The sequence below is a fragment of the Dipodomys ordii genome, unplaced genomic scaffold (genome assembly GCF_000151885.1).
Source record: "Dipodomys ordii isolate 6190 unplaced genomic scaffold, Dord_2.0 Scaffold171, whole genome shotgun sequence".
Classification (NCBI taxonomy): domain Eukaryota; kingdom Metazoa; phylum Chordata; class Mammalia; order Rodentia; family Heteromyidae; genus Dipodomys; species Dipodomys ordii.
The window spans coordinates 1,169,144-1,196,987 of NW_012267387.1; the positions used below are offsets into that span (position 1 = coordinate 1,169,144).

At 46.9% G+C, this 27,844-nt stretch overlaps 2 protein-coding genes across 2 annotated transcripts; both read right to left on the reverse strand.

Moving 5' to 3' along the window:
• Nucleotides 1-8,195: 8,195 nt before the first annotated feature.
• Nucleotides 8,196-26,698, reverse strand: LOC105998723 (CD209 antigen-like). The gene is made up of 16 exons (XM_013033512.1): nt 26,653-26,698; nt 26,213-26,302; nt 25,528-25,599; nt 24,995-25,146; nt 24,121-24,265; nt 19,397-19,486; nt 18,730-18,801; nt 18,240-18,391; nt 17,119-17,228; nt 16,396-16,469; nt 12,304-12,384; nt 11,861-11,950; nt 11,453-11,524; nt 10,874-11,025; nt 9,221-9,330; nt 8,196-8,543 (listed from the first exon to the last, which is right to left on the reverse strand). Exons 1-16 carry the CDS (start codon nt 26,687-26,689, stop codon nt 8,390-8,392), a joined length of 1,653 nt encoding a protein of 550 aa, XP_012888966.1. The 5' UTR covers nt 26,690-26,698; the 3' UTR covers nt 8,196-8,389.
• Nucleotides 16,114-20,205, reverse strand: LOC105998763 (CD209 antigen-like protein C). Its single transcript, XM_013033555.1, has 6 exons — nt 20,129-20,205; nt 19,397-19,486; nt 18,730-18,801; nt 18,240-18,391; nt 17,119-17,228; nt 16,114-16,469 (listed from the first exon to the last, which is right to left on the reverse strand). The coding sequence occupies exons 1-6, from the start codon at nt 20,163-20,165 to the stop codon at nt 16,319-16,321; spliced, it is 612 nt and encodes a 203-aa protein (XP_012889009.1). The 5' UTR covers nt 20,166-20,205; the 3' UTR covers nt 16,114-16,318.
• Nucleotides 26,699-27,844: the final 1,146 nt, after the last annotated feature.

A 27,844-nucleotide genomic window follows, 5' to 3' on the forward strand; every position in this document is an offset into this window, starting at 1 on the left:
TAAAAAATATTCCAAGGGCGTCTTGATCTAGACCTTGGGGCCTATCTCTCCAAAAGACTGGACCTGGTGACAACCAGCTGGCCATCTTGTTTGAGAGCAATAGCAGCAACAGCTATTCTGGTAAAATAGAGGCTGATAAACTATCTCTGGGACAAGACATGCAGGTAACTGAGCTGCACTCAGTGGAAGCCTTGTTAAGAGTCATGCCTGCAAGATGGCTAACAAATACTTGAGTTACACAGTATCAGGTCCAGTTACTGGATCAGCCAAGAATCACCTTCATAAAGGTAAATGCACTCAACCCAGCTACTCTTCTCCCTGCTGATTCCAATGAGCCCATCCACGACTGCGCTGAAATTCTGCAGAACATTGGCAGACTTCGGGGAGGACTAGTTGATATTCCTGGGGTGACTCCTAATGAGGTACACAGATGGAAGTAGTTTTGTCAAGGATGGAGTTGGGTATGCAGGGGCAGCTGTGGTGTCAGCAGATAAATATGGGCACAGGCCCTAAATCAGCTCAGAAAGCTGAACTATTGCTGTCACCCAAGTCTTAAGGTGGGCAAAAGGAAAAACAGCTAAAATTTACACAGACTGCCAGTATGTTTTTGCTACAGCTAATGTTCATGGGGCCCTATACAAGGAGAGAGGACTCAACTTCTGAGGAAAACAAACAGTAAAGAGATATTGGCCCCCCTGGACACCATTTGGCTTCCCAAAATAATGGCCATTATTCATAGTAAGGGTCATCAAAAAAGAAGACCCATGAGGTTCAGGAAAACAACCAAGCTGATCAGGCAGCTCAGGAGGCCTCCCTAAAACCAGTGGGTCCTTTAGAGCTACTAGTTATTACACCCCTACCAGAGCTGCCAGAAAGACCTCACTATTCAAAAACAGATTTTGAATTGGAAAAGACCTTCCCTACTGAGACACTCCCCTCTGGATGGGGAAAGCTGCAGGATGGACAGATATTTGTTCCTCAGGCCCTGGGGTAGACTTTGGTTACACTGACACATCAGAACAGTCATTGAGGGGAAACTCGCCTGAGTCAATTATTGAGAAAACATTTCTTCATCCCCCATTTAAGAGACCTAGTCTCTGGTGTGGTGTCCAGATACATAAGTTGCCAACAGGTAAATGCTGGAAAGACGGAACATATGGAGGGAGTGCGTATGCAAGGAATCTCACCTGGGAAATTTTGGGAAGTAAACTTCACAGAGGTAAAGCCTAGAAAGTATGGGTATTGGTATCTGTTAGAATTAGTGGACACTTTTTCAGGTTGGACTGAGGCATTCCTGACAAAAACTGAACCCACTTAGGTAACAGCTAAAAATTACTCCATGAAATATAATTTCTCGATTTGGCTTGCCTTAGCAGTGGGGTCTGACAGTGGCCTGTCCTTCATGCCCAGGTTACTCAATTATTAGCTAAGGCACTAGGAATAAATTGGAAATTGCATTGTGTTTATAGACCTCAGAGTTCAGGGGAGGTGGAAAAAAATGGATAGGACCTTAAAGGAAATTTTAACTAAATTAATTACAGAGACTGGCCATGACTGGATAAGCCGCCTCCCCTTCGCTCTCCTACAAGCAAGATGCACCCCTTATGATAGCGGATTTACTACCTTCGAAATAATTTATGGTAGACCATCCCCTTTGGTTCCTAAACTTGGGGAAGCTAAATTAACAGAAATGTCTAACCACAATCTTGTGCAGTCCCTGCAGACTTTGCAACATGTGCCTATCTTTTGGTGGCCAAGACCCACCAACTTCCTGAGAAAAACTCCACCCACTCTTTCTTGCCTGGACAGCTGGTGTGGGTAAAAAGGCATCACACTCCTGAACTGAAGCTCAAGTGGCAAGGACCTTATTCGGCAGTGCTAACTAACCTGTCAGCTATTAAAGTTGCAGGGAAACAGTATTGGATCCATCACTCTCAAGTGAAACAGTCAGTGGAACAATATCCAGAGATGGTTGCAAGATGGACTGTTCAGAGATACTCAGAGGATCCCCTAAAGATAAGACTTACCAAGTATTAATTAACAGGGACATGATTCTTTGCTATGCTTACCTCTCCTTGTTCTTAAGGGTTACTATGGGGAGAGCTTTTCTGCCCACACTTTTGTACAGGCAGCCTGTTATTATCTGTTAGATTTGCTGTACTCTAAGCCTGTTTAATGGGCATGGAGAGAGTTTAGGATTTGGCCCAGAAGAAGGATGTAAAAATCAGTGATTTGATTGAACATAAAAACCAGTGGGGAATGTGAGAACCAGTGGAGCAGGAAGTCCTGCCCTGGGCTGACATCCCCTCCCTTCTTTCCCAGGGGGAGGGGACAGGGTGTCAAGGAGCTCTCGGGCAGTGGGAGGCTTGGGGGTGGGTGTCAGAGGATGGCTGGAGCACTTGGAATCATTGGTGGGGGGGAATGGAGCACCCTATATGTAGGCTGTGTGTTCCAAGGAGCATGGGGGTAAAAGAGAGAGTGTGAGGCAGGTGCTGTTGGAGAGCTTTCTCTAATGCTGAAGCATGTCCCTGAGCTGTAGGGGGCCATGGAGGACTGGGGGGAGCAGCCAGGATCACCCACCCAGGAGTTGCTACAGGTCCAGGCATCCAAGGAAAAGCAGCAAAGAGGAGGAGGAGTAAAAAGCTTGACCCCCTTTAGAAGTTTGGAGATTGAGGCTGCCCCCTTGGAGGTTTGAAGGTTTGCAGACCCACTAATAAAACTCATTTGCCACTTTTTGTTGTTATTGTTGTTGTTGCTCATGGGGCTTGAACTCGGCCTGGGCACTGTCCCTCAGCTCTTCAGCTCAAGGCTAGTGCTCTACCTCTTGAGCCACAGCACTACTTCTGGTTGTCTGAGTGGTTTATTGGAGATAAGAGTCTCACGGGCTTTCTTGTCCAGGCTGGCTTTGAACCACGATCCTCAGATCTCAGCCTCCTGAGTAGTTAAGATTATAGGTGTGAGCCACCAGCTGTGCCTCCATGAATTTTCTCTCTCCAAGGTCATTACCTATGTGGTATATAGTATATACTATATATACTATATGTGTGGAATATATTATACACTATATACTATATGAGCATGTGGTATAATTATATAGGTTATACTATATTTACAGTAGTATATATATAATATATAGTATAACATAATGTCACATATAAGTTGTATACTACACAGAAGTTATATATTGCATATTCATATCTAATATCCAACTATTCAATCACATAATTAGGAACATATTTATATCTCATATAGAAGGGAATACATTTCCTCTCCTTCCTTTCTGGCACATTCTCTTATTTTCTTTCTTCACTCTTCTCGTTATTAACACTTATAACTTTACTATTTTATTTTCACTTTTAATTTCCATCTTGGGTCCCTGACACAGACCCTGCCTGTGATGCTCCTCTTGTGCATGCAGGTGAGCTGGACCTGTGCGCATGCGCCTGTGGCTCCGCGTCCTGAGGTTTCCATGGCAACCGGGTAGCTGCCTCCATCTGCCAGACCTGGAGGTCATTGTTGTTTTTCCCAGTTTCTCTCCCTGGGACACCAAGACTTTGAGGTCCTCTGAACCCCAAGACAAGGTCTAGGTGTGGCCTATATACTCGAATGGCTGTGGTGCGGGGCCCTTCCTGGGTGCGCAGGAGGCGCTTTCCCCGCAGGGGTTATGTGGAAGGCACCGGGGCCTGGAGAAGGTCTGGCCATTGGCCACTGTTCCAGCGGTTCCTAGGAAACCGCCAGGATGGTAACAATGCCATCCACCTTGAGCCCACCTCGCGTCCTCACCTCCACCTGCCGGCCTGGGGCTTGAACTTAGGGTCTGGGCGCTGTCCCTGAGCTCTTCCACTCAAGGATAGTGCTCAACCACCTGAACCACAGCTCCACTTCTGGTATTTTGGTGGTTAATTGGAGATAAGCGTCTCATGGACTTTCCTGCCTAGGCTGACTTTGACCTTAGATTGTCAAATCTCAGCCTCTTGAGAAGGGAGCCCCTGGCTCACCCAGCCTGTGTTACTTCCTCATTCATTTTAAGTCTATGCTCTAATTGCACAAATGGTTTACACAGTGGTATTTCACAATGCATGTATTATCTTTTAATTAGATTAACCCTTCACAACAGTTGTATTCACAATAGCTAAACTGCCCAAGCAGCCTAGATGTCTTACAAATGATGTCTGGATAACGAAAAGGTGTTATAGATACACAAGGAAGTAGTATTCAGTCATAAATAAAAATCGAATTAAGTTTTTTGCAGGAAAATGGAGAGAAACTGGAGATCAACATATTAAGGTTCTCATATTCAAAAATCCAGATATATAAAAGGTCTATTTAGGCACTATTCAAAATCTAGATATAAAAGTTCTATCTACCTACTACCCACAGATAATGTATATGCATGTATATGATATGTACACATACAAGATAGTATATCTCTATAGGTAGTACATACAGGTACATGTACAAAGATATGTATAACTGTATATGATATGTATAGGTATGTATATGTGTAGATATGTATCTATAGTTGGTTGAAAACAGGATTGTAAATATAACATTGTTTCAGGGTATGAAAGGATGAGGGATAAGGAAAGAAAATTATAGAAGTTAAATATCAGCATATCTTTACTTTTGAAATTCTTTATCCTATAAGCATCTTAACTCCTTTCTTTTACATTCTTATCAAGGGTACAATGGTTGTTTTTCATAGTTGCTTAACAATATTTAAAATATTTGGCTTCGGGCTGGGCATATGCCTTAGTGGTAGAGTGCTTGCCTAGCATGCATGAAGCCTAGGATTTGATTCCTCAGTACCACATAAACAGAAAAAGCCAGAAGTGGTGCTGTAGCTCAAGTGGTAGAGTACTAGCCTTGATCAAAAGAAGCTCAAGGACAGTGCCCAGGCTCTGAGTTCAAGACCCAGGACTGGCAATATGTATGTATGTATATGTGTGTGTATATATGTGTATGTGCACATGTGTGTGCATATATATATATATATGGTTTCTTGGAGAGTTGTCATCACTGCTGTCTGCTTCAACCAGATGAGCCAGGTACTGGTGGCTCATACCTGTAATCCTAGCACCTCAAGAGGCTGGGATTCAGGGATCATAGTTTGAAGCCAATTCTGGTCAGGTAAGTCCATGAGACTCTTATGTCTAAATTTACGACCGAATCCCCTCCCCCAACTAAAAAGGGAAAAAAAAGCTGGAAGTGGAGCTACAGCTTAAGTGGTAGAATGCCAACCTTGAGCGGAAAATAGCTTAGGGACAGCATCCAGGCCCTGAGTTCCAAGGTTTACACTTTAAAAAAAAATAAAAAAAGGAAGAGATATCTTAGTAGATGCACAAAGCACAATGCAGAAACACAGGAATATGCAAAAGGCCAGGAAATATGACTCCTGCAAAATTCAGAATTCTTCAACAACTAAATAGAAAGATGCTGACATGATGAAATGCCAAAAAATCCAAAAGTCTAATTTTAAATTAAGCCAATTGTCTGATCAATCATCTTAAAAAGAGGCAACAAATAGATGATTGAGTTGAGGAAGTCTGTTGAAGAGTTGGTCAAAAATTCAATGAAAAACTAGAGATTCTGAAAAAAAAAGTCAAATTTCAGAAAGGAAAGGCTCCATAAATCAAATAAAATGAAGTGAAGAGCATTACCAATAGGCTAGATTTAGAAGGAAGCATGATTGTTAGGTGCTGATGAGGTTGGAGGTTGAAATCTGAGGATCGTGATTTAAAGCTAGCTCTGACAGGAAAATTCATGAGACTCTTACCTCCAATTAACCACCAAAAAGCTCAAGTGGTAGAATGCCAGCCTTGAGTGAAAAAGCTAAGGGACAACACTAGGGCCCTGAGTTGAAGCTCTAATAACCTCCTCCCTCCCCGCCCTTCACACAAAGGAAAAATTATTTGAACCATTATTTCATGCACATATTTTTATTCATCAGTTGCGATGTAGCACACATACACTACAGTGTACATATAAATTCATCTACTAATACAGTTTTACAATGGTCCTGTCAGATCAAAACAATATTTTCTGCTGGTTGAGACTTCATATAGTCCCTTCAAATCAATACATACTCATCCCTTTGGGTGTTTTTTTGTTTGTTTTGGTTTGGGGATTTTTGGTCTGTCATGAGGCTTGGAACTCAGAGCCTGAGTTCTGTCCCTGAGCTTTTTCACTCAAGGCTAGAACTCTATCACCTTGAGCCACAGCACCACTTCCAGTTTTTCAGTGGTTCACTGGAGATAATCTCACTGACTTTCCTGCCCTGGTTGGCTTTGAATCATGATCCTCAGATCTCAGCCTCCTGATTAGCAAGGATTACAGGCATGAGCTACTGGCACCGGTCGCCTTTAGTATCTGCATAAAATGGAATCTTGTGTGTGCGTGCGCACGTGCATGCACACACAACAAGTGCATGTGTGCATGTGCACGCACATGCACCTGCACACACACACATGCTAGTCCTGGGCCATGAACTCAGGTCTGGTGTCCTTGAACTTCTTTTGCTCAAGGCTAGCCTTTTACCATTTGAGCCACAGCTCACTTCTGGACATATGTGTATATATATATATATATATATATATATATATATATATATATGTGTGTGTGTGTGTGTGTGTGTGTGTGTGTGTGTGTGTGTGTATACACACACATACATATACATGTATATATACATATATATGTATGTATGTATATATATATACATATACATATATGTAGTTTATTGAAGATAAAAGTCTTACTGACTTTTCTGCCCAGGCTGGCTTTGAACCACGATCCTCAGATCTTAGCCTCCTGAGTAGCTTGGATTCAAAGCATAAGCCACTGACACCCAGCATAAAATGGAATCTTTTAGACAAATGTCTGGTATAGAAAAGAAAAGTCTTTCTTTTAAAAAGGCTCTTAACTAGCTGAGAAGCTCATGTGTGTAATCCTATTTACTTAGCAGGCTGGAGGACAGAGGCTCAAGGTAAGCTCATGTTTCCATATCTTGGAGTTGGTTTCAGTATTTTATAAAGATATGAAGAGGCACTTAGGCATTGTGTTTTTGTGTTCTTCTCCTAAGAGTATCCTCTTTTGGCCTCACTGTGCGCAAGTCTCTAGAATCCTGTATAATTTATCATATCCTAGTGCATTTTAGATCTAATTTTTTTGTCAGTCATGGGTCTTGAACTCTGGACCTGGGTGCTGTCCCTCAGCTTTTCAGCTCAAGGTGAGTTCTCTACCAGTTAATCCGTAGTGCCACTTCCAGCTTTCTGGTGGTTAACTGGAGATAAGAGTCTCATGGACTTTCCTGCCTGGGGTGGCTTTGAACCGTGATCCTTAGATCTCAGCCTCCTGAGTAGCTAGGATTACAGGCATGAGCCACCAGCACTCAGTGGTTAGATGAAATTTTTGCTGGCCTCAAACTAAAACTAATTCTTCTGATCTCCAACTCTCATGTGATTAGGACTGAAGGCATGAGTTGATGCATCTAGCTAAAGGAAATTGTTGTTCATAAGTTACCCCCCAAAAAAATTTATTCTTATCACTCAGGAATCTGAAGAAACACCAAATAGGTGAATTTTTATTATGTTACAGGAATGGAAAAGGAAAGGAAATGTAGCAGAGAAGCTGCAATGATGCCACAGTCCACACCATGGGAAGATAGGCAGACATGGCTAAACCTTCATATTGCTGCACCCATGTGATCAGGAATGAGCCCAATATTTAGAAGTCAGCTTCTTAAAGCAATCCAGACAGGAAGGGGCTAGATGACTGCGTCTCCACCAAAAATTCCCAATGATTGCATAACATGTCTTCCCTTAACAAGAGATCTGGAAGGTTCAACTCGAGGTTTGCCATAACCTCCACTACAAGAAATGAGAGCTGGATGTTTTGTAACCTAATACCCAAGTCATTGATGCACTGTTAAAATAAGTTAACTTAGCCAAGTACTGGTGGCTCATGCCTGTAATCTCAGCTACTCTGGAGGCTGAGATCTGAGTATCACGGTTCAAAGCCAATCCTGGTAGGAAAGTCCATGGACTTATCTCTAATGAATCACCAGAAAACCAGAAGTGGCCCCGTGGCTTAAAGTGGTAGAGCACTCGCCTTGAGCCAAAAAGAGCTCAGGGATGGCACCAGGTCCCAAGTTCAAGCCCCACAACCAACAACAACAGCAACAACACAAAGAGGAGCTGGGGACATCAGAGGAAGGACCCCAATGGCTGCACCCCCATTGGAGAGGAGGAATTAGAGAAGTCCCAGAGAGAAAGTGAAGCATACGGTGATCCAACTCCCACCCAATGAGGAGAAGAAGCTGGCATAAATCTGAGGGAAGTTCTGCGTCTTGGCAGGGAAAATAAGAGCTATAAGGGTTTGAAAAACCCTGGCTTCATTTACGGGAGCAGAAGGACACGGCAGGTTTCTTGCAAATCCAGAAATTCTTAAATGCACACTTCTCATCATTCCAACCTCTTTTTTTAAATTCTGCACAGTCTTCATCTTCCTGGTTGTTGGGCTCTCCTTCATTCCAATATGTGCTAAAGCTGCAAAAACCCATGCACACAGGCCTGAGGTCCTTCTCATTCATCACACACAAAATGGCAGACAAGCCTTGTTCTGGACCCAATAATCTGCCTGGTGGGTCTTGACATTAGACCCTTCTGTCTACTGGGTGAGATTTTTTTTTGTTAGCTACAAAGCAGTGGAAATGGAGCTTAAGTGGTGAAGCACCAGCCTTGAGAGAAAAAGCTAAGCAACAGCAGGAAGCCTGCAGTTCAAGCCTCAGTACCAGCACACACACACACACACACACACACACACACACACACACACAGCAGATATATACAAACCAGGTAGTCTGGGCTTTATATCAAAATTTCCTCTCTGCTGGGTACGAATGGCTCACACCTATAATCCTCGCTACTCAGGAGGCTGAGATTTGAAGATTTGGGCTCAAAGGCAGCCCAGGTAGTGAAGTCTGTGAAACTCTTATCTCTAATCAACCACCACCAATCAGAAGTGGTGCTGTGGCTCAAAGTGGTAGAGCGCTAGCCTTGAGCAAAAAGATCTCAGGGACAGCACCCAGGCCCTGAGTTTAAGTCTTACAACTGACAAAAAAAAAAAAAAAAGGAACACTCCATTCTCACACACTTGCGCATACACACACACACACACACACACACACACATTCAATAAGGTGTTTCATTCTGTCTGGGTTTACCTGTGCGACAGAGCTGAACCATTCACCCACTGCCAATTATCTTCCTTTTCCAAGTCTGAGATCCCAATCCAAGCTCGGTGCTTTTTCGGCAAGTTGAATTTTAGGAACTTCTGGAGGGAGAGAAAAGGAGTCAGAGTCCTCTGTTTGGGGTTTTTCATTCATTTGTTTGTTTTTTGTTTTTTTGTCAGTCATGGGGCTTGAACTCAGGGCCTGGGCACTGTCCCTGAGCTCATTTTTGCTCAAGGCTAGCACTCTAGCACTTTGAGTCACAGTTCTACTTGTAGATGTCTGGTGATTAATTGGAGATATGAGTCTCACAGACTTTCCTACCTGGGGCTAGCTTTGAACCACAATCCTCAGATCTCAGCCTCCTGAGTAGCTAGGATTACAGGTGTGAGCCACCAGCACCTGGTTGTCCTCTGTTATTTTTTTGAGTCGTGGCTCCCCAGTCTCTTTGGGAAAAGGTTCTCCTTGCAACCTGCCACCCAGCCTTCTAAGGTGTGACTCTTCACTGCTGTAAGTGTGCTTAAAAGGTGTGAGCACCCCTACCCTGGCACTGTATGGCCAGGTGTGCTATGGTTCACAAGCAGACCATGGCACAAACTGGCTTCTGCACAGACGTGTTTGACACTGATTACCTACATAAGGAGTTCTGAGCATGCCACAAGAGCAACCCACAAGAGTGGGTTTAGTGGACTCAGACCCTAGCGGGTCACCGTTATGGCTCAGGCACATCACCTGTTTTCAGCTCTGCCTTGGGTGATGCCCCATTGCATGTGTGGCACCAGCTTTGCTGCCAATATTTACACCAAGGAAATTGGCAACTGGCCTATATCAGGATACCTTCCTGTCTGCCCCAGAAAACAGGTTTTGTTTTGTTTTGTGGAAGAGGGTTTATTTTTTTGTTGATTTTGAGTGTGTGTGTGAGTGTGTGTGTGTGTGTGTGTGTGTGTGTGTGTGTGTGTTCTTGAACTTAGGGCTTAGGCTCTGTCTCTGAGCTTTTGTACTCAAGGATGGTGTTCTAACCCTTGAACCACAGCTTCACTTCTGGCTTTTTGGTGGTTCCTGGGTTCATGGACTTTCCTGCCCAGGCTGGCTTGGAACTGAGATCCTAAGATCTTAGCCTCCTCAGTAGCTAAGATTACAGGGGTGATCCACCAATGGCCAGCCCCAGAGCATGTTTTAGATACAGCTGGGCGCCAGTGACTCATGACTCTCATCCTAGCTACTCAAAAGGCAGGGATCTGAGGATTGTGGTTCCAAGCCATCCCAGGCAAGAAAGTTCATGAGACTCTTATCTCCAATGAACCACCAGAAAACCAGAAGTGGCGCTGTGGCTCAAAATGGTAGAGTGCTAGCCTTGACCGAAAGAGCTCAGGGACAGTGCCCAGGTCCCAAGTTCAATCCCTACAACTGACCAAAAAAAAAAGCCAAAGCACCTATGGGGATGACTTACATGTTAGGCATTCTCCCAGCCACTTGCTCGTGCTCACAGCTCACCTGTCACCTCGTCTCATTCGCCCCCTTCTTCTACTACTTTCCAGGAGGGGCACCTAGCCCCTCCTCCTGACAGCTGTGTGCCCCCACCGCCCCCTTCCACCTGAACATTGGTTGAGTGCAGGCCCCACACCAACAGAGGCTCCATTGGCGCACCTGCTCCTCCAAGTTTTCGATGATGACCAGCTGGGCCCCCATTTCCTGGCAGGCGATGAGAGAATCGGTCCAGTTCCGGGTGGACTTGGAGAAGAAGTAACAGTTTCCTTGGAAGGACGTCCAGTCCCAGGGGCAGGGCCGGCACAGGCGGTCTAGGGGAGGAGGGAGGAGGGTCAGGCTGGACTCATCCATGGATGTCATTCCTGTCGGCCCCCCAACCTTCAAGCCCTCAACAGGCAGGGCCTTCCCTCCCTCAATGTCATTCCCCTCTCCACTTTCTGAACCCCTTCTCCCCCATCAGAAGCCAGGCGTCATGGGCTCATCTCTAGTCTGGGGGACATAGGGGCCTTAGAGCTCAGAACAGACAGCAGAACCTTGGCTTAACTGAACACCTATTATGTGCATGCACCCCGCTCCCATCCCCTAGGAACACCAAGTGCCACCTTGATGTTAACCCTGGGTTCTAAATTTACAAGGGAGGTAACTGAAGCTCAGAGAGGGCCAGCGACACTCGCACAGGGACCTCGTCTGAAGTGGGGAGGGGGGTCTCCTCGGCCACCCAGACATTTCACCACTCACCTACTCCAGATCGCAGCTGATTCAGTTCTTGATAGATCTTCTCCTGTTTCTGGTCACTGGGGTTCTTGGGTACTGTACACATCCCCACACACACACAAAAAAAAACAGAAGCTATAATCACTGCACACCCAGGGTGGACATTTAGTCAAATTTTTTCTGCACACACCCCCCCCAAATCCATCAAGAATATCATTTCAAAGATGGAAGGTGTTGGTTCAATCCCACTTGAAGCTGAAGCATCCCAGACTCTCCCTTGTTCTCCCTCCCCTACAGCAGGGAAGCCTCTAGAAGGCTCTGGAATCTTTGACCCTAGACTCTTCCTGCCCCTCCCCCCAGCTTCCCTAGTTCCTTCCTGAATCTGGTTGCTGCACCAGAGCAAAAAACACCCCGCCTTCAGGCCTGCCTCACCTCTGTAAAGGAATGCCACCAGGACCCCAACAAAGAGAGTGATGAAGAGCAGCTGCAGTAGCAGGGGCCCAAGGCCATGGCCCAGATGGCCTACGGAGAGAAATAGGGGTTTCTGGAGCTGAAGTCCCCACCATCACCTGAAGTGGGAGGGAACATAATAAACTCCTGAAGAAGGCATTGAACTCCATCTCATCTTCACCTCCCTCCTCCTCCCTGCAGGACCAGAGAAAGTTAAAGAAAGCAAGATTCTGGCCTGGTACCAGCCTCGTCTCCAAGCACACAGGTTCTAGATCGTAGCTCCCCTACCCCACTTACACCCCAAAATCTTATCCTAGTTTCTAGAGCTGGACTTTGTCCTCCAAGTTGCCGTAACCTTTGCTTCTCTGTTCCCACGTCTCCAGGAGGTGCCTTCTAGCCCTTATCAGCATCTACCCACATTGTACCTGTAGGATGGTGGGATCCAGGCTGTGGTTCAAGGCCAGAGCCTCTAAATGAAAACCTGCTGCTGACCATCACCTCTTCCTCTGAATGGCAGAGTGTCCCCAGAATGCCTATAGTCCCAGCCCAAGCTCACTTCCTCAAGTAAATGACAGTCATCGCTATCTGCCACCCCGGCCCTCTCACCCCCCAGTTCCCTGGCCTTGCTAGTGACCACAGATTTTGTTCATCTCCCTGTCTTACTCCCCATACCCTACTGTCCCTCTTAAAGAAAAATGGTGGTGCAGGGGGGTGGGGGGGAGTGTAACCGGAAATGGTTATCGAGGGCGGGGCTGAGGAAGTGGCACATATCATTGCCAGATCTCGAAAGATTTCACTCAGGTTATGGAGGCCTGAGCTCTACAATGGAAGTGTTTGGTCTGTCTTTAGAACCATTTTCTTCTGGAGTTCCGCCCCCCCCCTCGATTGTTTGCCGCCGTGCGTGTGTGTGTGTGTGTGTGTGTGTGTGTGTGTGTGTGTGTAATGGTCCTGGGGCTTGAACTCAGGCCTGGGCACTGTCCTTGAGCATTTTTGTGCTCAACATTGGCATCCTACTATTTGAGTCACAGTTCCCCTTTTGGCTTTTTGTTAGTTAATTGGGAAAACATTCTCACCCAGGCTGGCTTTGAACTGTAGTCCTCAGATCTCAGCCTCCTGAGTAGCTAGGATGGCAGGTGTGAGCCACCAGCACCTGCGCGTCTGGGGTTTTCTCTAATGGAACTGAGGTTTGAACCTCAGGGCCTCCTGCTTGCTGAGCAGGTGCTTTATCCCTTGAGCCATCCCCTTTTTACTTTCTAGTTTTGTTTTGTTTTGTTTTAATAAGGAAAGGCCTTGTGGGGTAGGGAGACAAATCTTGCTTGCATACTACTGTGGAAGTGCAATCTATCTATGCATCATTATTTCCAGGAGGTACAAGGAAGATACATAAATACTCACCTATTTTAATAAATGAAGAAATAAATAATACAAAGTGGAACCCCATAGCATGATGTTCAAAGATTCTCTGACCTAGGCATGATAGGGTACCTCTGTAACCCTAACTTTCTGGAAGGTTTCAAGTTCAAGGACAGCCTGGACTAAAGAGACCCTTTATCACAACTGTCATCCTAGCCACTCAGGAGGCTAAGATTTGAGGACTGAGATTTAAAGCCAGCCCAGGCAAGAAAGTCTGTGAGACTTTCATCTCCAATTAATCACAGAAAAAGCCAGAAGTGGGGCTGTGGCTCAAGTAGTAGAGTTTAAGCCTTGAGCATAAAAGCTCAGGGACAGCATATAGGTCCTGAGTGAAAGCCCCAGGATTAGAAGAAAAAAAGTAAAATAGATTCTCTTACATGCAAGTGTCCAAAATGTCCTATAATATCTCTTGCCAAAATAAACTCCTTTTGCTAATTAGTCCCCTATGCTCAAACCCTATCATCTTTGAATATTATTCCTTCATGCATTTACATTTTTTCAATACTTAATGTTTCATAATAGGATAAAGGGAAATAAATAATAAAGTCTTAAGTTCTGTCCAGGGCTGGCCTCAGCTACTTTATACATAACTGGGATGACAGGCTGGCACCACTACACCCAACTTGTTGGTTGAGATAGGATCTTGCTAACATCTTTACCTAGCCTCGAACAGTAATCCTCTCCATCTCTACCTCTTTTTTGGGTGGGGGTTCCGGTCATGGGGCCTGAACTCTGGGCCTGGGCACTGTCTCTCAGCCCTTTAGCTCAAGGCTAGTACTATACCACTTGAGCCACAGCGCCACTTCCGGCTTTTTTCTTTTTGCTTATGTGGTGCTGAGGAATTGAACCCAGGGCCTCAGGCATGCAAGGCAACCACTCTACCACTGAGCCACCTTCCCAGCCCCCATCTCTGCCTCTTAAATTGCTGATATTACAGGCATGAACTACTGCACCTAGCCCTAAAGCAAGTAAATCATCATATGTGTATGTGTGTGTATACACACACGTATATATATATATATATATGATATATATGTGTGTGTGTTTGTGTGTCTTTTTTATGTGGTCCCTACCTATAGCAAATCCAGCCCTCTAAAGCGCACCCCATATTCTAACCAAGACTCCTCCATCTCCATTTGCTGAAATTGTTACTTGTGATTTCTGCTGACTTTTCATGTTGAGAATAATTTTTTGTTGCTGTTTTGTTTTTTATCGGTCATGGGGCTGGACACTGTCCCTGAGCTCTTCAGCTCAAGGCTAGTGCTCTACCACTTGAACCATAGTGCTGCTTCCAGCTTTTTCTGCTTATGTGGTACTAAGGAATCGAACCCAGGGCCTCATGCGTGCAAGGCAAGCACTGTACCGCTAAGCCACCTTCCCAGCCCCGAGAATAATTTTTTAACCTTTATTTAAGCCTGCTATAATCTGGGACCGTTCTTTTTTTCCCTGATTTATTTCCTTTGTTTTCAATTAACATTTCAAAGCATATGTTTGTTCCACACAAGAGGGCTTCATTGCAACATTTCCAAACATGCACAAAATGCGAGCATTCAGCTCAGCCCCTCCATCATCTTTCACATCCCCTTTTCCTCCCCTTCTTAAGACAACAATCTGCACATTTCATCATTTTATTTATTTTTTGGGGGGGTCCGGTGATGGGGCCTGAACTCTGGGGCCTGGGTGCTGTCCCTCAGCTCTTCAGTTCAAGGCTAGCGCTCTACCACTTGAGCCTCAGCCCCACTTCCAGCTTTTTCTGCTTATGTGGTGCTGAGGAATCGAACCCAGGGCCTCATGCATGCAAGGCAAGCACTCTACCACTGAGCCACCTTCCCAGCCCCATTCATCATTTTATCTTCATCCAGATAGAGAACATTTTCCCCAAAGTCCCCCTCCCATCCCTCAGCAGAGCCTGCCTGACTTTCCTATCATCCTTTAGTTTATATTAATTGTACAAAGGACACAGTGTATTTCACATGTTCACATATATTTTGTGTGTGTGTGTGTGTGTGTGTGTGTGTGTGTGTGTGCCAGTCCTGGAGCTTGAACTCAGGGTCTGGATACTGTACTTATGCTATTTTTTCCTTAAAGCTAGTGCTCTACCACTGGAACCAAAAGCTCCACTTCCAGCTTTGTGGTAGTTTATTGGAGCTAAGAGTCTCTCTGACTTTCCTGCCCGGGTTGGCTTTGCACTGAGATCCTCAGATCTCAGCATCCTGAGTAGTTAGGATTACAGATGTGAGTCACCAGCCCCTGGCTGTGCATGTTTGTCTTTTATGAGCAATGTTTGTAGTCAAATTGCTAGGTGATGTGTAGTTAGACTCTCACTGTCTTATGGATAGAAGAGCTCTAGGACTGAAGCCACCTAATGAATGAATTATGGTTCTTCAGTGAGCCTTATCTTCCCCTGGCCTTGGATGAAATCCTTCTACCTCACTTTATCACATGGAGAAAAGGGCTTGTCAGATCTCTAGATCTGAGGGGTGTGGCTGAGTGGTAGAGCATCTGCCTGGCAACTTTGAGACCCTGAGTTCAAATCTCAGCATCATGAGAAAGAAGAAAGAGAAAGGGACACAGAGAGAGGGAAGGAAGGAAGGAAGGAAGGAAGGGACAGAGGGAAGTCTAGGGCCAAAGAAGATGTCTATGGAAGACAGGCAGAGAGGAAGAAGCAGGATGGTTCTATACCAATAGAGACAAGCATTAGTTGAGCACAGGAAAGAATTCCCTGATACTTCAGGTTACAGGGCAAATCCCCAGGCAAAAGGGAGATGGAGGCTGGGAAGATGGAAGGGAATTATGCAGGGATGGGATAAAGCAATCATGTCGGTAAAAAGAGAGGGATGAAGGGATGAATTGCATGGAGAGTGCCAAAGGCTTAGAGGCCCAAGTTCAAAGTCAAGGAGACAGAAGGAAGAACAGCAGGTGCATAATCCCTGGACTCCCAGATGCTGAGGAATCCCAGGGCTATTGCAAATGGAAGAAGGAACTGCCACTGTGTCCTAGATATCTGGGCAACAGAGAAACTAGACGTCATTTGTTGGAGCAGGGCCATGAGGACTTATTGCAGATCCAGTATTTCTCCAGATCGCATGTGACGTCATTCCAACCATCAGCACTAAATTCCGCACAGTTCTTCTCCGTGTCATTGTTGGGCCTATCTTTCTTCCAGTACTTCACCAGGCTGCAAGAATCGTGACACTATCAGTCTCTGCCCCAGCATCCCTCTGGAAGATCTTAATTTGGTATTTACTCATTGATTGATTGATTGTATTGTGGGTCTTGGGGCTTGAACTCTGTGTCTGGGTGCTGTTCCTGAGCTCCTTAGCTCAAGGCTAGCCCTCTACCACTTGAGCCACAGCACCACTTCTGCCTTTTGCTGTGGTTCATTGGATATAAGAGTCTCACAGGTGGCTTAGTGGTAGAGTGCTTGCCTAGCATGCATGAAGCCCTGGGTTCAATTCCTCAGTACCACAGAAACAGAAAAAGCCAGAAGGGGTGCTGTGGCTTAAGTGGCAGAGTGCTAGCCTAGAGCAAAAGAAGCTCAGGGACAGTGCCCAGGCCCTGAATTCAAGTCCCAGGACTAGCAAAAAAGTTTTTTTTTAAAGGTCAGAGTCTCACAGACTTTCCTCTTATCTCCAAAGAGCCATAGGGAAGCAGAGCCCACGCTCTAAGTTCAAGCCTCAGGACCAACAACAACAAAAATCTCTGCTTTCAATCCATAAAAACCAGCAGCCCTTATGGCTGGAGAGGGGGCATGGAGCAGGGGAGGAACCCCAATAATATATCAAGTCAGACCCCACTCTAGAGCAAATTCTCTTGGCCTGCGATACCTTTGTGACAAAGGTGAGCCATCCAGCCAGAGCCAATCGCCTTCCCGTCCCACGTCTGAGAGACCAATCCAGGAGGGGTGTTTATGCTCAGAAATCATCTCCAGGAAACTCTGAAGGGGGAGAAGAGGAGTTGGGAGGGCACTCTACACCCCCTTTGCAGCCAATGTCCCTCCATGTCCAACCTTCTACTGAACCAGACCCATGAGCCCCCACCTGGGCTCAGGGGGGTCTCTGCTCCTCTCATGTGTGCATGCAGTGCGCAGTTGGGTTCTAGCTCACACACATACACACACACACACTTGGAAATCGGATGCATTTATCTGTCCTATGAGTTCTAAGCATCTGAGCAGGAATTTATTCATGGCTGGGTTTAAGTGTTGGAGCCAGCTCATGCCAATTCACAATTGATGACTTTCCTCAGTTTCCGTTTTTAGGCTCTGCACTGAGTGATATCCCTTCCCCCTCCATAGTGGCTGGACCTCAGACATGGCGGCGGTATTTACACCAAGGAAACTGGCAGAGGGTCCACTCAGGATGGTTTTTTCCCCCACGAATCAATTGGGACCCAGTAGCAAGCACACCCATGGGTTTCCCCTTATATTTTAGGGGTTCCTCCCTCCCCGCAAACATCCATTCAGAACTTGTGGGTGTCTCCTTACAAGATGCTCATGAAACCTACCTTCCTTCCTCTCCTCTTCCTCAGATGAAAAAAAGCAACCCCTCTTTCAGAAATGCCCTCTAAGCTGGGTGCCAGTGGCTCACCCCTGTGACCCTCGCTACTCAGGAGACTGAGCTCTGTAGATGGCAGTTCCAAGCCAGCATAGGCAGGAAATTCTGTGAGACTCTTATCTTTAATGAACCACCAGAAAACCGGAAGTGGCACTGTGGCTCAAAGTAGTAGAGCACTAGCCTCAAGCACATAGAGCTCAGGGACAGCGCCCAGGCCCTGAGTTCAAACCCAGAACAGAAGGAGAAGGAGAAAGAGAAGGAGAAGGAGGAGAGAGAGGAGAGAGGCAGGGAGGGAGGGAGGAAGGAAGAAAGGAAGAAAGGAAGGAAGGCAGGCAGGCCCCACTTCCACCCCAGCTGGCCTCCAACCACAACCAAACCCCCACCAGATGCACCTTTTCCTCATCATTTTTGATCATCACTAGCTGGGCCTGCATTTCCTGGCAGGCAGTGACTGAATCATTCCAGTTCCGTCTGGACTTGGAGAAGAAATAACAGCTCTGCTGGAAGAGCATCCAGTCCCAGGGGCAGGGGCGACACATGCTGTCTGTTGGGGAGAGACAGTTCAGGTCTGGACACTCCCCCCAACACATACACACACACACGATTGTCAATATATTCTCCTGTGTCTGTCAGTCTTGAAACCACCCAGTCAGACACATTATCCTGGGTCCACCATTCCTCCAGGGGTGTAGAAAAGTAGACGGTTTAGCTCAGAACACAGGCAAGAAAATGGGCTTGAGTTCTTACCCTGTCATCGGTAGTCTATGTTTCCAGATCCCAGAAGAGAAAACTGGAGCCCAGAGTTAGCTGGGGAACTCAGTAAAGTGATCCCACATAAAGACTTTCTCAAACACATAATGGATCCAGTTTCCAGTCACTCACCCACTCTAGCCTTCAGCTGTCTCAGTTCCTGGTAGATCCTCTCTTTCCCCTGGGAGCTGGGATCCTCCAACTCTGTTGTTAAGAAAAACGAACTAAAATGATTAAACACCTACTGTGCACCAGGCTGTGCACAGTGCTCCTTGGGACACCATTTCTGATGCGTATGGATGTTGTTTTTTTGGGGGGTGGGGGTTCTAGCCTCATTATAGAGGAGAAATAAATGGGGTGCTGGTGGCTCACACCTGTAATCCTACTACTCAGGAAGCTGAAATCTGAGGATCACAATTTAAAGCTACCTTGGGCAGGAAAGTCTGTGAGACTCATCTCTAAGGAACCACCAAAAAGCCAGAAGTGGAGGTGTGACTCAAGTGGTAGAGCATTAGCCCTGAGTGAACATGCTAAGAGATAATCCTCATGCCCTGAGTTCAAGCCCCAGGACTGGCACAAACAACAACAATAATAATAATAGTATAAAAGTGTCTGGCTTCCTGAGAAGGCTGATCCACAATGGCAAGTGTTCCCTCCTCTCCCCTGCAGCAGAGAGAGGGACTTTATGAAGCTTCTAGAAGCTAGTACAAGGCTTCACTCCCACCCTCCCTCCTGAATCTGGCTGCCCCAGCCAACAGGCCAGACCCAAGAACCCCCAAATCCTTGGGCCTGCCCTGACCCGGAACAAGAACAGCCGTCAACAGTCCAGCCAAGAGTGTGATCAAGAGCAGATGCAGCACCAGGAGAAGGTGACTCTGGCCAGGACACCCTGTAGGAGAGACGGGGGGGGGCAGGGGGAAGGAGGGGGAAGATGTTCCAGAACAGTCTCCCTGCCTCACCCCGGCCCAGAGACAGCCTGGCTACTTTTATCTTCCCCAAGCGCACAGGATTGTCATCACAACTGCTCCCTTTCCAGTGCTCAGTTAATCAGGTTTTCAATCTCCAGATCTAAGCTTTGCCCAGCTTAGGGACCCAGGAGTTCAAGACCTAGCCTTGTGAGGTCTCAGCCTTGACTTTGGAGACCCAGAACTCAAGACCCCAAATATAACTTCCTTAGGATCCAAGTATCCACAGACCCAAACTTCACCTCCCCAGACCCAGGTGTTCAAAGGCTCAGCCTCCACCTCCCCGGGATCCAGGTGACCCTATAGTCTTAACTTTCACCTCCCCGGAACCTAAGTGCCCACAACCCCAACTTCAGCCTCCCAACTGCAACCTCCCAACTTCAGCCTCCCAAGCTCTGTCCACTCTTTCCTCAGCTCCTGGCTATGATCTCTCTGCAAAAAATGACTGAATCCAGAAGTTGGCCAGCATCTAGAGCATTTAAGAGTGTCTGGTGACACTGTGATCCCCAAAAGCCATGACTTAGGCTGGCCCTGATAGAACCCCCTCAGTTCCAGCCCAGCCTCACCCAGATATTGCCTCCTCTCTTCCTCAGGGTCATACATGGTTGGGCCGCTGTCCCTCCCTGCCTGGGACTGCTGGGGACCAGCCGCTTTTCTGACCACAGCGTGTGCCTCACTCCTTTAATCTATTCTCAGGAAGAGAAACAGGGAAGTGGGTAGCAGTGTGGGCAGAAGAGGCTGGAGGAAGCGGCAGAGTTCATGACCCAACATGACTTCTGCCAGGCTCTCCAGGAATGTCAGGGACAGATGAGAAGATTAAGGGGCTGTACTAGGACCAAAAAAAAAAGTCCAAATAGGGTCTGGCTACAATGTGAGATGGTGTATCATTTGTAAAGATAAGGATCACAACACAACCTCTCCTCCACCTACAGGAAGGGCTGGACATTTGTGCCCACAGACTTTGTGCAAACACCATGGCTGATAACTTGAGGTTTGCTGCTGTCTTTAGTCACAGTGACTTTGATACTGAGATTAAGTCACTCCTCCTCCTCCTCCTCCTCCTCCTCCTCTTCCTCCTCCACCTTCCCCTTCTCCCTCTCCTTCTCTTTCTCCTTCTTCTCCTTCACAATCCTGGGGCTTGAACTCAGCACCTGAGCACTGACCCCTGAGCTTTTGTACTCAAGACTAGCACTCTACCACTTGAGCCACAGCTCACTTCTGGCTTTATTGCTGGTTCGTGGGAGATAAGAGCCTCATGGACTTTTCTACCAGGCTGGCTTCAAACTGTGATCCTCAGATCTCAGCCTCCTGAGTAGCTAGGATGACAGGCATGAGCCACCAGCGCCCACCAAAGTATTTGGTCTTTCTGATGACCAGCCCCATCCTGATGTTTCCTAGACCGCATCCAAATTACCTCATTGCCATAAACTCAAGTACGATCAGAAGAGTCCATTATGAATGGCAGAAAATCTCATAACCACTCAAATATCTGTGTGTGTGCACACATACATGCTGGTGCATGTGCCAGCATGTGCACACAAAATGCCACAGAGAAGAATCTGGAATGGGCAGAGAGCTAATTCCAGCAGAAGACATCTAACCATAGCTAAAGGGCCATGACATGATGAGGGCCTGAGTGTGTCCCTCAGAGTTGGACAAGCATAGACAGGTTGAGGGCAGTCTCAGTTGCCACCAGGATGTCACCAAGAGAGGAGGGAGCTGGGATATTTTTTGTTTTTTTGGTCAGCCATAGGTCTTGAACTCTGGTCCTGGGCACTGTCCCTGTGCTCTTCAGTTCATGGCAAGTGCTCTATCACGTAAGCCACAGCACCACTTCTGGTTTTCTGGTGCTTAATTGGAGATGAGAGTCTCACAGACTTTCCTGCCCAGGCTGGCTTTGAACCTCGATCCTCAGATATCAGCCTCCTGAGTTGCTAGGATGACAGGCGTGAGCCACCGGTACCCAGTAGGCTGAGGTATTTCTCTTTTTTGTCTTTTAATTTTTTTGTTTATTGTAAAGTACATTTCTTTTGAAACAATTGCCCGCTCCCTCATTTTCTCCTGCTTACCATTCCCCACTCCTCTCCCCCCATGCTGTAAAGGTCATTTCCTACAGTGTCTAGTGAGTATCATTGTTGCATTAGTTCATCCTTTGTCCTGCTACATCTGTGATTCCCTTTCCTTTCCATGGATCAGATGAGCTTATATACAAGACAAAGGGAAGAAAGAACAAAAACAGAAAGAAAAAAATAGAAATAACTGCATACAGGACATAAAAAGAACCTCTTGTTCCTAATTCTTGGAGTTCATTTTGATATGCTTCATTATATAGGGTCTTATGCACTTAGTGATTGGATTATTGTGATCCCCTGCTAAAAATATCATAAGACATTATTTCTAGTTAGAGCTGGGGTACTTCTAGACCAATGCAGACAAGCATTTGTTGACCACAGGAAGTAATTCCCTGGTGCCTTCAGTCTGAGGATGAGCCACAGGTACCAGGGAAAATCTTCAGGCAAAATGATGCAGGAGCCAAGCATGCATGACTCACTTCTGTCATCCTAGCAACTCGTGAGACTGACATCTGAGGATCATGGTTCAAAGCCAGCCAGGACAAGAAAGCCCATGAGACTCTTATCTCCAATGAAACACAAAAAGCCAGACATGGAGATGTGGCTCAAAGTGGTAGAACACTAGCCTTAAACCAAAGGAGCTCAGGGACAGCACCCAGGCCCTGAGTTCAAGCCCTAACTGGCAGGATGCAGGGGAGGTGGATGGAAATTGAGCAGAGGGAAAGAAGTATTTGGGGATGGCCTCAGCAAGAGAAGATCGAAAACTCATGGACCAGAAACAGATCGTGAGTATCTTCCACAGACAATGCAAGGAGAAATAACAACCACAACTTCAGAACGCTAGGAATCAGGATAGGATAGGAAGAGGAAGAAGAGCAGTGGTCCAGCCCACATAGGAATTTGGGAGAATTCTTTGTTGAGTTTTCAGTGGCCATAGATAGAGAGGAGGAACTACATGAATGGAATAAACTTCTCCCATATGAAAGAAATGTTCAAGCTGCTTAAGTGATAAGGAAAAAATAAATAAAAGCCAGGTGTCACTCTCTGGAGCAGGACAATGAAGACTTCTTGCAGATCCAGAATTTCTCCTGAACACATTTGTCGTGTTTCCATTCACATTCTCTAAGTTCTGCACAATCTTCTCCCTTGCTGTCAGAGTTGTCTGGCTTCCAATATTTCATGAGTCTAGAAAGACCATAAGAATATGAGCTGAGCCAGACACCAGTGTTTCATGCCTGGAATCCTAGCTACTCAGGAGGCTGAAATATGAATACTGTGATTCAAAGCCAGCCCAGGCAAAAAAGTCCATGAAACTTTTACCTCCAATTAACTACCAGAAAGCTGAAAATGGGGGTGGTGGCTCAAGTGGTAGAGCCCTAGCTTTGAGTACAAAAGCTCAGGGCAGTGCCTAGGCCTTGAGTTCAAGCCCCAAAACTGGAGAAAGGAAGGAAGGAAGGAAGGAGAGAGAAAGGGAGGAAGCAAGCAAGCAAAAAAGGAAGGAAGGAAAGGAATAAAGAAAGGAAGGAAGAAAGAGAAAGAGAGAGAAAGAAAGAGAAAGAGAAGGAAATAAGGAAAAAGGGAGAGATGGAGGAAGCAAGCAAGCAAAGAAGGAAGGAAGGAAAGAAGAAAGAAAGGAAGGAAGGAAGGCGGGTGGAAGTGAGGGAGGGAGGAAGAAAGGAAGGGAGAAGGGAGGGAGGGAGGGAGGGAGGAAGGAAGGAAGGAAGGAGAAAGGAAGGAGAGAAAGGAAAGAAGGAAAAGGAAAGCAAGTAAGCCTCTACCCCAGTCTCACTCTGTGGACTGTTTGTTCTCCTGGAAACTTGATGGGCCTACATCTGCCTGGATGTATATGGCAGATTCATTTGCTCTAGTATGCCTGAATTGCTTGACTGTGTCCCCTGTCCCTGGTAATATGCAATGCTTCACAAGATTTCTATTGCTCAGGCAATAGAAACAAAGCAACCCACCTAGTCTCCACACCACCTCTCTTACTGAACTCCTGCCATATGGGTCATTACTTACCTCCCTCCCCATTCCAGAACCAATACTAGGCAGCTAGAGGTAGTGTCTGCACCCCAGAATCCATATATAATTGATTAAAAGTAGTCTACCTTAACCTACATCATCTATTTTTTGGGGGGGGTCCGGTCGTGGGGCCTGAACTCTGGGCCTGGACGCTGTCCCTCAGCTCTTCAGCTCAAGGCTAGCGCTCTACCACTTGAGCCACAGCGCCACTTCCAGCTTTTTTCTTTTTGCTTATGTGGTGCTGAGGAATTGAACCCAGGGCCTCAGGCATGCAAGGCAAGCACTCTACCACTGAGCCACCTTCCCAGCCCCTACATCATCTATTTTTATACCCATGCAAACAACAGAGGCTCTGGCCTACAGAAACTCTACCATCTCCCATTGAATAGTGCAGCTGGAGGTGGGGGGTATGGGACAGGGGAGGAACCCCAATAATATATCAAGTCAGACCCTCAGCACTGCACCTCCCTCCAGAGCAAATTCTCTTGGCCTGCGATACCTTCGTGTCAGAGGTGAGCCATCCATCCAGAGCCAATTGCCTTCCTGTCTCACGTCTGAAAAACCAATCCAGGATGGGTGTTTATGCTTAGAGATCTCCACCAGAAAGTCCTGAAGGGGGAGGAGAGTCAGGAGGGCGCTCTGCACCCCCTTTGCAGCCAGTGTCGTCTCCCCAGTGTCCAACCTTCTATTGTACCCCTACCTGGGCTTAGGGAAGCCTCTGTCCCTTTTCCTCTGTGTATGCAGTGTGCAGTTGAGTTCTGGCTAACACAAAACACACACACACACACACACACACACACACACACACACACTTGGAAATAGGGCACACTTATCTGTCCTGTGAGTTCTGAGCATCTGGGCAGGAATGGGTTTAAGTGTTGGAGCCAATTCATGTCAGTTCACTATTGATGACTTTCCTCAATCTCTCCTTTTAGACTCTGCCCTGAGTGATACTACTCCCCTCCCCAGCCTCACCCCCCCCACTCCCTTACTCCATCAGCGGCTGGACCTCAGACATGGCAGCAGTATTTACACCAAGGGAACTGGAAGAGCATCCCACACTAACGCAATTTGGGACCCAGTAGCCAACAGGCCTATGGGTTCCCCTTACATTTTAAGGGTTCCTCCCTCCCCTCAAGAATGCATCCATGTTCAGGACTTGTGGGTGTCTCCTTGTCAGGTGCTTGGACCCCTCTTTCCTCACACCCTTCTTCTCCTGTCCTAGATTAAGCCCATCCTTATTGAGAAATTCTGTCTGACCAACCACCTCCTCCCAGCTGTGGCCAGAGGCCAGACACACAAATCCCCGGGACGGAAGCCCAGAGACATGTCCCTAACCTGCTCATCATCACTTTTGATGATGACTAACTGGGCCCCCACTTCCCGGCAGGCAGTAACAGAATAATTCCAGTTCCCTTGGGTCTTGGAGAGGAAGTAGCAGTTTCCTTGGAAGAACGTCCAGTCCCAGGGGCAGGGTCGGCAGAGGTGGTCTGTGGGAGAGAGGTTGTATGTCCATGTTCCTGTGTCTGTCCAGCCTTGAAGCCCTCCACAGTCAGCCCCCCTCCCCCTTTGGGTCACAGCTTCCTGGGGGGAACTAGCCATCTCCCTCTCGATTTCTTGATCCATTTCCACACTCCATCTCTTCCAGATTTTGAGAAGCAAGAGGTTCTGGAGCTCAGGTCAGGGGCCACAAGCCTGGTTAACTGAGTTTCTACAATGGACACAGCCACTTAGGGCCATCAGGTACCATCGTGGATGTTATTCTATATCCCATATCACAATGCCCAGAGATGGCTAGGGATTCAAGCACAGCAACATGACGTGGAGACTCTCTTAAGATAGATCCTTAGAGACCCATTTCTGTCACTCACCCACTCCAGCCTTCAGCTCAATGAGGTCCTGGTAGATCCTCTCCTTCTCCTGAGAGGTGAAATCATGGGAGTCTGGACCAAGTACAACAGAAACAAAAATTATTAAACACCTACTGTGTACCACATCTTGCACTATACCCTTAGGAGCACGACTTCTGACCATTGGTCTTGGTAAATCTCACTTAACAGGGAAAAGAATCTTATAGGGTGCCAAGTGGTTCAAGCCTGGAATCCTAGCTACTCAGGAGGCTCAGATCTGAAGATCGCAATTCAAGGGAAAACCTGTGAGACTCTTAGCTCTAATGAACCAGCAAAAAGCCAGAAGTAGAGCTGTGGTTCATGCAATAGAGTGCCAACCCTGAGTGAAAAAGCTCAGGGACAACATCATCCAGGCCCTGAGTTCAAGGCCCAAGACTAGAACCAAATATATCTGTATATCTACATCTGTGTGTGTGCGTGTGTGTGTATCAAAAGGAAAGAAAAAACTCTGACATCCAGGGAAGTATGAACCAGATGGAGTTAGGACTGCCTTCTCCTTGCCAGGAAGCAGAGGTGAAGGAGATAAGCAATTCCTGGGAACCATTAGAAGACACAAGCACGGCTTTCTCCCCAGTTCCTTCCTAAACCTGGTGGTCGCAGCTGATGGAGTGGACCAGAAAGCCCATACTCTCAGGCCTGCCCTGACCTTGAAGGAGGATGGCCACAAGAAGCCCAACCAAGAGTGTGATGGAGACCAGCTGCAGGACCAGGAGGAGGCAGCTTTGGCTCTGATACCCTGTGGGAGAGAAAAATGAGGTTCTAGGATCCCAATGTCCTTTCCTCACCCTGACCTCAGGATATTCTAGCATCTCCAGTCTCTTCCTCCTCAAGACACAGGAATTCCATGTCCCAGCTTCTACCTGCACAATGCCCAGAAGTCAAGACTTCTGTCCCTCCACTTCCCCTTACCCAAGGGTCCTGGGTCCCCAACCTCCCCTAGAACCCAAGCATTCAGGAGGAACTCTGTCCACTCCTTCTCAGCAACTGGCCCTGCTCAATCTGAGTCTGGAAGTTGGCTGGTGATCCTAGAAAGCCAGGGCCTAGGGCAGCCCTGACATAGCCCCCACAGTTCCAGCCCAGTCTCACCCAGATATTGCCTCCTTTCTTCCTCAAGGTCATACATGGTTGGGCCGCTGTCCTCCCTGCCTGGGACTGCTGAGGACATGCCACTTTTCTGACCACAGCCTCTGCCTCACTCCTTTAATCTATTCTCACTCAGGAAGAGAAACAGGGAAGTGGGTAGCAGTATGGGCGGAAGAGGCTAGAGGGAGGGGCATTGCTCAGGACCCAGCCGTGGCTTCTGCCAGGCTCTCCAGGAATGTCAGGGAGGAGTGGAGAAGCTTCAAGGGCCCACTCACAGTACAGTCAGGCTGTGTTAACGTGTAGCATAAAGCGATTTTGTTATGTCCCCTCCATGGACAATGGGGATGGAGCCCCCGGAGCTTCTAGAAAGAGTCTGAACCCAAGCCTTGCCCATCTCCTAGAGCTATTGTCCTACTCTGACAGTGCCCAGAGTGGTTTTGGAAACAGAAATTCCACCAAGGCTCCAGATGTACAGACACCGGAAATGAGAGACATCTACCAGACTCACACCCAGGATGGCTGATGCATGGACTGGGCCAGTGAATCCATGGAACAAGATGTCCCCAGGTCTCAAGGGTTCAGCATTCAATATGTGAAAGCTAACTCACCATCCAAAACCTTGCTGTCTGCCATGATACCTGATAAGCTTTCCTCTGTGTGTGTGTGTGTGTGTGTGTGTGTGTGCACGCGCGCGCGTGCATGTGTGTGCATGCTGATGTTAGAAGGACTTGAAATCAGGGCCTGAACACTGTCCCTTAGCTTTTTCATTCAATCCTGGTGCCCCGTCACTTGAACCACAGTTCTACTTCTGGTGTTTTGGTGGTTAGTTGGAAATGAGGGCCTTATGGATTTTTTTCTGCCCAGGCTGGCATTGAACCACTATCCTCAGATCTCAGATTCTCCCAAGTAACTAGGATTACAGGTGTGAGTCACTGGAACATGGCCTCCTTCTGAGCTTTCTTGATGTCTGTCACTTATTTTATGTCACTTATGTCTCCCTTTGGCAATTAGATTGAAAATCTGTGCCTGTCCTGTAATGCCACTGGGTCTTATCAGTTCTGCTTTGCAAATTGTCCCTGGCAAAGCTGTCCTCACTGTTTTCTCCTTTCCAGCATTTTTTATTTTTGAGATAGTCCTAGGGTTTAAACTCAGGGCATGGGCACTGTCCCTGAGCTATTTTTTTTTCCTGAAGGCT

Bases quoted from the DNA above. Each gene is read 5' to 3' on its own strand.
- LOC105998763 (XM_013033555.1), bottom strand. From the start codon at position 20,165: ATGTATGACCCTGAGGAAGAGAGGAGGCAATATCTGG. The intron at 18,802-19,396 runs GTCAGGGCAGGC...TCTTAACAACAG, and splicing joins GACGGCTGTTCTTGTTCCGG to AGTTGGAGGATCCCAGCTCC. The intron at 17,229-18,239 runs GTGCATCTGGTG...CTCCCCCTTCAG, and splicing joins TCAAAAATGATGAGGAAAAG to AGTTTCCTGGAGATGATTTC.
- LOC105998723 (XM_013033512.1), bottom strand. From the start codon at position 26,689: ATGTATGACCTTGAGGAAGAAAGGAGGCAATATCTGG. The intron at 25,147-25,527 runs GTGAGTGACAGA...TCTCTCCCACAG, and splicing joins TGAGCTGAAGGCTGGAGTGG to ACCACCTCTGCCGACCCTGC. The intron at 9,331-10,873 runs GTGCGCCAATGG...CTCTCCCTCCAG, and splicing joins TCGAAAACTTGGAGGAGCAG to AAGTTCCTAAAATTCAACTT.